The 9870-nt window shown below is 39.7% G+C and overlaps 2 protein-coding genes across 2 annotated transcripts in view; both read right to left on the bottom strand.

Moving 5' to 3' along the window:
- Positions 1–3749: 3749 nt before the first annotated feature.
- The window catches only part of LOC109952881 (solute carrier family 12 member 3-like), a 35407-nt gene continuing 29286 nt past the window's right edge, over positions 3750–9870 (bottom strand). Inside the window, exon 27 of the mRNA XM_020588190.1 lies at positions 3750–3895. Coding sequence (XP_020443846.1) covers positions 3757–3895 — 139 coding nt within the window. The 3' untranslated portion in view covers positions 3750–3756. The remainder of the gene's footprint in view (positions 3896–9870) is intronic.
- Positions 4967–9870, bottom strand: part of LOC109952887 (solute carrier family 12 member 3-like) — a 15014-nt gene continuing 10110 nt past the window's right edge. The window contains exons 12-23 of the mRNA XM_020588196.1: positions 9552–9659; positions 9067–9190; positions 8825–8926; positions 7903–8058; positions 7628–7727; positions 7196–7307; positions 6913–7047; positions 6419–6525; positions 6139–6221; positions 5962–6030; positions 5438–5542; positions 4967–5082 (exon numbers count right to left, since the gene is read on the bottom strand). Of these exons, the coding sequence (XP_020443852.1) occupies positions 4967–5082; positions 5438–5542; positions 5962–6030; positions 6139–6221; positions 6419–6525; positions 6913–7047; positions 7196–7307; positions 7628–7727; positions 7903–8058; positions 8825–8926; positions 9067–9190; positions 9552–9659 (1317 nt within the window). The remainder of the gene's footprint in view (positions 5083–5437; positions 5543–5961; positions 6031–6138; positions 6222–6418; positions 6526–6912; positions 7048–7195; positions 7308–7627; positions 7728–7902; positions 8059–8824; positions 8927–9066; positions 9191–9551; positions 9660–9870) is intronic.

Genomic DNA, 9870 nt, shown 5'->3' with positions numbered 1-9870 from the left:
CTTGCTAAACCAGGACCCACATTCACAAAAAACCTATTAAACGTCTCAACTACATCCTCAAATCTGTTGACCGGTGTATCATTATCCATAAAATATTGAGGGTAGTTACTCCTGCTGGTACTGTTTCTAATCAATTTATTTAATATATTCCAAGTACCTCTCATGTTATTTTTATTATCCTCTAATACTTTAGAGTAATATAGTTTCTTACATCTCCTCAATAATGCAGTTAATTTGTTCTTATATAACTTATATTTTTCTTCCGCCTTCTTGGATCTGTCCATTATAAATTCTTTATATAAGACATTCTTCTTTTTACATGCATTCTGTAAACACTTACTTATCCACAGTTTCCCACTGTAATTCCTCTTGTTTTTGTACTGCTTACGAGGACAGTTCCTGTCATATACTTCCATGAATATATTTAAAAATTGCTCATATGCTTTGTCTAAGTCTTCCTCTTTGTAAACTGCATCCCAGTCTTGCCCCATAAAGTCCTCTTTTAGCCTCCTTACAGCATGTTCGTTCATCACCCTCCTATAAAAAAGATTTGTTTTTGGCCTTTCTTTTCTAACATGGCAGTCATAAACCAAAAATACTGGTAAATGATCACTGATATCATTTATAAGTAATCCACTGGACATTTTGCTATCAATATCATTAGTAAATATGTTATCTATTAGTGTTTCTAGTGCATGTGCAGTCATCATGCATGTAGTCTGTATGGACCTTTGCAGACTTGGGCAGAGGACAAAAGAAGATGACAATCACACCCATGTCCTGTAAATGTGGCAACTATGAATTGTCCTTTTGGGAGGAACTCATAGTGGATGACTGGGTGTCCAACCCTGATGTCTAACTTTAACCATTTTGTAACTGTAATATGAGAAACATTAATACACTGCTCAAAATAATAAAGGGAACACTTAAATCACACATCATATCTTGATTACAGACAAATTATTTAGGTTGAAAACCTTTACTAATGTACATTGTATAGTTGGCTCAGAACAAAATGACATAACAGTCAATGGAAACCAAAAACCTGAAGTTTGACTGACTTGATGTTACAGTATACTGAGGATTAAGTGTTTCATACATTTTTTAAGAGCCATGCAGTCCTGACAACTGGAATTGAGAGGGCATAAACATGACATAGCAACAAAGAAGTAAAGTTCAAGTACACTGCTGGCTGCAGTGTGAGATGTGCTGATGATTAAATTGTAAATGCAATTTGTCACTGGGTGGGGTTAAAGTCTAGGGTTTTGAGCAGTCTCATTAGACATTTGAATTTGAAGTCATCTGCAGTTATTCATTGAGTAGCTCTGATGAGGACGTCTGTTTGTTTGCCTATACCTCTTTCTTCATCATTGTCAGACCTTTATCTCTCTCTTTTTATCCCCTCTCCCTCTCTGTGGCTTTACCCTTCCTTTACCACCCTCTGCCTCTCTAAGCACACCATTTGCTGTTAGCAGCAAATGGGGACTGTTTCAGTTTCTGTGAAGGATTACGGGAATCCAGCGAGGATGTTGTGTGCCTGTGAGGCGTGCCATCCCGGGTCATTGAATCCATAGTTGGCTTCATCTACACAGGCCAGCTCAGACTAGGCTGGAGCCAGATTTGGGAGCTCACAGATGCACTAGTTCAGTTCCAGCTGCAGGGGGCTCTCTGGCTGTGCATCGACTTCCTGCAAGACAGGATGGATGAAAGCATCTGTCTGGATGTGCTGGTCCTGGCTGAGACCTATGGACTGGTCCATGGGGGGCAGGCTGCAGAGGAACATGTCCTAGCTCACTTCCAGCAGATCTCAGCTGGAGAGAAGTTAAAGGATGTCCCATGTCCCCTCCTGGACAGGCTGCTTGGGAAGGAATCCATGCGTGTAGAGAGTAGGGTTTTTTTTTTTTACTTGTGTCAGTGTGTGATCCTCTTTTCAGTCTCTTTTCTCTGTATTTATGTTAAAGTTTTAGAACACCAAATGTGCTTGTGTTTATGTATCTGTATTTTATTTACAACATTTCATATCCGATGTCTTTTCTCTTTTTGGAGTACAGTAGCAATTTGCTGATGACAGGTAGTGGCAGGGAGTGGATTTACAACCAGTGCGCTCAGATGGGGGGAAACATACTTTACTACTACACCCTCAAGCCACCGGTCTTAAAAAGAACGTACTCTTTTCTTTTAATCAATGTACGTTTTAAAAAAACATGGTGCAAGTGATTTCTACTTTTAAATAATCTATTGAAATGAAATATAATTTTCCTAATATAATAAGCGTTCAGAGATAATAACCTATAGTTTGTGTTATAGTTTTTAGTATTGTTGGCCACTTTCCTTACAGCCACTATTTGTAGGATTTAAGATCTTTTTCTTTGGCACCATCTGCTGGTAGTGAATGGCACTAAGGCACACATCAAGTTGATTCTGGAATAGTTGCTGACTTCCTGGATAAGGAACACTGTCGTCATCAGCTTATATGAATTCTGCAGCCTCTGAACTTACACTGGTATGCATCCTGTGGGCATGTTTGCTCTGAGTGTATGTACTAATGTGGCTGTACACTGAGGACCAGTTTGGGGGTTGGGCCATGGCAGTCGACATGGGAAGATTTTCGCCGGTCCTCATTTCTGACAAATCTTCAAATGGCTGACTGAGGGTTAGGATTTGGTTTTGGGTTAATTACAGAATTAGAGGGGTAGGGTCAGAAGAGGCAAAAATCAACCCCAAACTGGTTTTTAAGTGTTGTCCCCAGTCCACAGCCGTTCTCCGCCTTACCTGATAAATACTTGCTCATCTTCTATTGTCACAGCAATATTGTTAATTCATAGTTTTTAATATTTCTATGGGCAAATTCCTATAGAATACACAAAAATCCAACTTATATACACACACAAATTAGGGGTGAGGGATAATAATTGATCTTTCCATGTATTAAGGACAAACTGCATCCTAAGGGAACATATCATCTACAGTATATGTGGTTGTACTTGCAACCCATCAAAAACAAAAATTTGGCAAAACTAAATTTGTATTTTGTAATCCAGATATTACAGAAAAGCATTTTTCCCTTCTAATGTTACATTTTACTGTAATTGATCAAAATGCCATTTTTCCGTGTGCATAACCTTTGGTATATCCCAGAAAGAAAATTAAAAAATGTTAACCAAGACAGGAAAATTAGTGATCAGACCCACAAGGACATGGATCATCATTTGATTTACATTTATCCCAAAATAGAAACAGAGAAGGATAACATTTATGCAACACAACCTTAGGAGTAAAAAAAGCAAATATTTGCAGAAAAACTCAAGTAACCTGTCAGCTCCTTGCTGAACTTACTGGCCTATATCAGAAACCATAATATCATGCATTAGACTCTCAGATATGTTGTGTACTGTTTTCTGTTCCAGGTTATAGCTCAGGCTGGGCAGATTTCTCCGGCAGTTGCTGCTGATGGCAACTGATGATGTTGGCATCCTCATCATCCTGAAGATAACCTTGATGGCAGTGAGGCGAGTAACTGCAATGCATTATCTTCCATTACTGCCTGTATAAGGTCTTATACTTTTTTATATTCACATATTATCAGGATTGTTAACCATGCTTTGGCACCAATTGGGTCTTTTTTACCATTTAAATAATTGTGTAGAGTTATACATTTGTTTCCAGGGCATTGTTTTACTTGAATGTCTAAAGTTCTACCTACCTACCTACCTAAAAATATCCCACCCTGTAAGACCCCTCCATCATCACACACATTTACTGGCAGTAGAAAGTGAGGACGTTCTGCTGGTTTCCTCTTATCAGCAAAGCAGGGCAGTGGAGGCCGCAGGTCAGAGCATCCAGCCAGGCCATGTACAGAACACTGGGGCAGTCGCTCTGTGGCACAGGAAGGCTCCTGAAAACATCATCACATTTACATCAACATAACACAGTACAAGAACAACACATTTTGTGCTGCCTGCTGTAACATTTGCATTTGTGTGACAAGATAACTCACACAAGCACGAGAGCAGCGTGTTGTGAATTCCTCCGGATGATTTCGTTCAGCCTCACTTTTCTCTCAGACTGTGAAAGGAGGAAGAGAAAAGTAAGAATCCGGCATCAAGGGAGAAGACATAACTGCAAGGCTTCATACACAGAGATGTGACAGAGTGAAGGTTGTTCAAAGGGACTGCATGTTGGACATGTATCATGTACACACACACACCTTAAGTCTGAAGGCCTCAAAGTGTTTGTCAGATATTTTCCACGGAGCATGTTTACTCGGCTCCTGAACGGAGAGACCATCTCGCTGTTCATCAAATAGCCTGAAGGGGGCGACGCTGTCCACAAATCGGCTCAGGCTGAGACGCAACAAAAACAAAAAGACAGAAGTTGGTCAGTTGTGTAGGCTACAGAATGTATAAAGCCTACAGTAATCTACAGTAGCATTGCCCTTAAAAAGTGTAAAAGTTTATAAACACTAGCTTCAATTTAGATTCTGCATTTGAAAAACGGCTGTGCAATGTCTTCTATGAAACCACCACACAGTGGTCTCATATATTCAGATACTGCAAACAGTGGCTGTCATTATAGGCTGATGTCTTCCCCTATCAGTACGACTATTCACTTTTCAATGTACGTTGCTGATTGTGGATATAAGGGTTTTGTCCACTTACTTCTTCAGCTGAGGACGCTTCTCACTGTCAGTCATGACTATAACGTCATTAAAATCCAGACGGAACCTCTGAAGTAGAGCGGTCATCCTTAAAGAAACAACAGTCAAAATGTCAGTACATTTCTCTCCACAGACCATCACACACCCTGTTCTGTACTGCAGAAAATACATCTAACAGATTACAGATTATACAAAAACCCTGCATGAATGAATACATCAGATTAAAGGTTAAAGAAAAGGGGGAAATGTTGAGAAAATACTGCGCCACTACCAAAACCTTGATCTGGTGAACAACAAAAATAAGAAAGCTTACTCTTTACGTCGTTCGTCCATGTTCTGTTCATCTCCCACGATGAAGACCCTGACCTTACAGCTGTTCCAGCGTTTCCTCCTGGTGAGCAGGTAAGGTACCAGCAGAGTCAGACCTTTAAAGGTAAGATGACAACAAAGACCGCACTTAAGAAAAAAAAAAGACAACTTAGATTTGTGGCTGTCAGGAGGGAAGAGATGAAGACTGCCCTTTATCCAAAAACCAAAGAGGACACCACTGAGGGTTAACGTTGATCATCCTAATATCTTGAAGTTCTTTCTTATTTTTTTTTTTACTGAGGTTGCTATATAGATTATCATCCCCATTCTTCATCATGCATTTGATGCACACATCATAATAAGCTGACATAAGCGGTGTACCTCCACAACCCTACAGGATAAGTGCTTTAGATGATGGGTGGAAAACCGATGTATTGTGCTTGTTTTGATCAAACCCCTCTCTGTGCTCACCTCCATCATCAGCGATCCAGTAGATGTCAATGGTTTTCTTCCCCTGGTCACTCTGAAACACTGTCCTGGTCTGATCGCTGTCGTCTTTGTCTGAGATGTCCTCAACTGTGACAACAAGAGGAGCAGCAGTGAAGAGTGGGGCCAATAATTTTATTCATTTTAACTGTGGTTCTTTATGGGTGACAGTGTTGCAGTGGGGCTCCTCAGAGAATTAGGGGAAGGGTAATAAATTTAAGTTTAAATGAAACAAAATCATGTGGAGTAAACTGCAGGCTAATGCCATCACTACAAACCTGTTTTTACAATAAATGTTTTTTCCTGCAAAGTCTGAGTTTGTATTCACTGACCTAACGGTGGGTTGGCTTTGTTGTTAATGGCTCAACTATAGACTAGGATTATATTTGCTTATGCAAGGCTCAGGGGAACATGTCACATTGTTTCCAGCAGCAGCAAATTCTACAGAAATGAGCGCAAGTCAATGCGGTGTCCCAACAACATGTAAACCTGTACAGTTAAGTGCTCACCTGATTTCATCTCACTATGTTCCTTGTGGTCATTTTCTGCATATTCATCAGACTCAAACCCGTGGTTCACTGGAACAAAGATATTTTATCTTTCAATGGTGCACAAAAGGTGTCATATTGTAAATAAAAATCACATGGAGAACATTCAAAGACATTGTGGAAATGTAGATTTCTAACCTTCAAATTCATAGTGGCTGTAGATATCGAGGCCGTCCATCATCCTCAGGATACATAGACTGTAGTTGTGGTCAAAGGTATCACTAGGTCATAGAACAGCAGTAGACAAGGGATAAGTTAACATGTTTTTTAAAGGTCTGTGCAAAATTGTGATTCAGTAACCTTACTATATATACAATCTTTTATTTCCAGCAAGACCATAAAAACATGTTAAAAATCCACCTGAAGGCCCTGCAAATCTGTTCTCTTTACAATGCACCATTAATAAGGACCAACTTACTATATAGTGTTAATATAATCTACTGTGCTTTCAGGAGCAGTCTCCCTCCAGTTTGACTTGAAGCCCAGGACCAGAGTGTTGGGCTTCAGTTTGCCGAGACCAGAGGCCTTAAGAAATGGTGAATGAGAACAGAGTGTTTTAGGGTCAAAAACATACTGGAAGTACATGTACTACATGGGCAGGCTCAGGTCTTACAGTGAGAAAAACAATATGATTCAATGTTCTTTAAAAGAAATAATTAGAAAGTAATAGATGTTGTGAGAAATGAATGAAAGTGGAGGTAAAAACAAATAATTTGTAACAGCAATGTTACAGTACAGCCACCTGTGGGCACTGAAGCAAACTAATTACCATCTCTGAAAATTACAAGCATGTGACAACTTTGTTAAACCTGCAATCAAGCTAAATTCCTATTAAATGTGTTTTGTACATTTAAAGTAGTAAAACTTCCCACAGATAAACACATCCAGCTTCTCAAATAGCTGTAGCTGTACCTGTAACAAGTGTCGAGCTCCAACTCTGAGGCTCTCTGCAGTGAAAGGAGTATAAAACGAGCACACCTTCCTCTTCTTCATCCACTTCACCATGCTGTCTGTGGCGTCGTGTGGTCGAGTCTGCCTCTCCTGCTCCTAGAGGAGGCAGGAATTCAATATTATCTTTACACAACAAGGCAACATCAGGACAGACACAAATGGAGGTGAAAGACATTCAACAAGACTAGTGAAAGTGATGAACAGCTGCTGTAAGGAACAAGACTGGTGAGGCTGAAGGACCGACCATGATGATGTCTCCACAGATCATGAGGCTTATGTGCTCCGTGAAGGATCCAACAAAGTCTACCAGAGCAGGTCGCTGGTTTGGGGGCCCAGTCAGGACAAGACACTGTGGCCTGGAAGAACACACCAGAGGACAGAGATGAGGACCAACAGACAAAGTTTAAATCAACACTATCACCACTGATATCCAACTCCACAAGATTTAAAGTGAATGCAATACTGTTCCAATAAATTAGTGCTCAATTAGAGTTAAAATGGATTCAGCATACTATTAAACATCTTATACAGTATATTGTCTTGGTGTTAAACACCAGTGCTGCAGCCAGTGTTGAAGTGATACTGGGACTCACAAGAATGACACATTTCATATAATAATCAGCTGAAGTGATTTGATAACTGAGTTATAGTTATAATTTATTTTATGATCACTCACCTAAAATTCTTGACATGATCCTCCACTCCAGAAAGAGAGACAGAGGATGACAAAGCCATGTTGTAGGTACCTGCCTGGACCGATGAACCCCAGTTTATCTCTGCAGATGTCAAGAAAAATAAGTGAGCTGTACAGTAGTTGAAAGAACTGGGAGGCAAATGCAACAGAGTGGGAGAAAATAATACAGTTCTCAGTTATTTATCCAACTATTTCATCTATTCTACACTGGTCTAATCAGAACACATTTCAACTTGAAAATTTGTTTTCTGACTCACTTGGCTTTTTGTAGTAGACATATCCAAACAGAAAGATGATGACACCGAAAATGACCAGAGCAGCCCACCACGTCAAGAGGAACATCAGCACTATAGAGATGACTGCTCCATACAAAGCCACCCATTTATTGTAGTAGCGAAATGAAGGCCTCCAACCTGAGGACAGTGAGGGCTTTCAGGTGGTGTAACACAGAATCTCTAATATGACAGTCACAGCTCTTATTAAGGTCATGTACTGAGAAAATCAAATCAGCTCTTCAGACCTCTGGCTTTTCAGTAGGCTGGCAAATTGAAACAGTTTGGCAAAATTAAAATTCATTAATTTAATTTTCATTACTATTTTTTAATATTGGATTGACAATACTGTCATCTTTGATTTCTATTTAATCATCCCATCTCATGATGATTCTACAGCTAATAAGGGCATAAAATGCCAGCCCCCCAAATACCACGGTAACTCAGTGCTGTGTTCAATAGTCATTTTAACAAAATTATCACTTATTAAGACACTAATTGAGGAATATTAGATTGCTATGTGCTAGCAGATTTGTCTGTATTTACAGGACAGGTAATAATGAAAAAAGAAACTTCGAGCCTGATCTTTGTCTGTCAGAAGGAAATGCAAAATGGGTGTGACTGTTTGAACTAGGTTAAACATCTTAAAATGCAGTCTGGAGAGCATTAATGTGTCAGCAAAGTGTTTGGCTGTGACACCAAAGAGTCATGTTTGCTTCCAGCTTACTATCATGACTCAGTGGTGGTTTCTTTTAATCATATTGTTTCCATAATCCCAAACTTTAGCTGTGGCCAAACAACTGAAGTTCATGAGTCATTTTGTAAAGCAGTGAAAACTGACAGCCTTGTGAAAGACCTTGTGTGATGATATGTACTGCACAGTGTTGTGCATGAATAACCAACTCACCAGGGGAGTTGGTGACTGTAGCGTGAAAGCAGCTGAAGTTGATGAGGCCATATGTGCACAGGAAGAGGTTGGAGATCAAGGCTGCAATGATGTTCAGCTCAGCTGTGATGATACAGTGGAGAAAAAAATCAACAGTGAGTTACATAATAACAACAAAACTTTGTAAAGAGATTATAATTTTAAACAAATGTGTGAATCAACAATTCCTATGAAAAATGGTGACAATAGTAGATGGCACTCACCAATGAGAATAAAGACAATGGAAAGCACATAAGAGAGGATATATGCACGGAATGGCTCATCACTTTTCCCATAACCCTTTCCAAAAAGTCCGATGTATGGGTATATGTTGTCTCGGCACAGACACTGGCCAATAAGGTATAAAATATACATTTATTAAACTAAACTCTGCGCCATGTTAGTTCATAACATACAGTATATAAAATTTCAGTTTAGTATTTCACACATTTCTATGCTGTTTTGAATTTTGGTGATGAGGTTGTTTGTGTGCCTACAAGTGACATTTCTCTGATTATTGCTCTTTTGAGAGGTAACTGAAACAATGATGGCAGCGCTGTCATGAAAATCCAACAGTGTAATAAATCCCTGAAAGGTGTCTAAATTCATCACATACTGTAGGTCTGATATAAAAACTATTATACATGTAACAAAATGTCTTGGGCTATACCAGCTTTCTGTACTGAACAGGTATATCAATGTTTCTCACCTGAAAGACTTTAGGAGCAAATACTAGGAAGCTGAGTGCCGATGACAAGCTGGCTGCAAAGACACCAAGAGTGATGAGATGGTAGACAGCTGAAACTTGGCCCAGTACCTGTTGGAATGGTTGTAAATTAAGAATGTGAGAAACTGCAATGAGCAATATTATATTTCATATTTATTACACCCCTCCTTGAACCGCCACCTTATTGTGGTGGAGGGATTTGAGTGCCCGAGTGATCCTAGGAGCTATGTTGTCGGGGGCTATATGTCCCTTGTAGGGTCTCCCAAGGAAGGCAAACAGGTCCTGGGTGACCGGTCAGACT

The sequence above is a fragment of the Monopterus albus genome, unplaced genomic scaffold, assembly GCF_001952655.1.
Source record: "Monopterus albus unplaced genomic scaffold, M_albus_1.0 scaffold510.1, whole genome shotgun sequence".
Lineage (NCBI taxonomy): Eukaryota > Metazoa > Chordata > Actinopteri > Synbranchiformes > Synbranchidae > Monopterus > Monopterus albus.
Note: the sequence above shows the minus strand (reverse complement) of the source record. Positions and strands in the feature narration are given on the sequence as shown.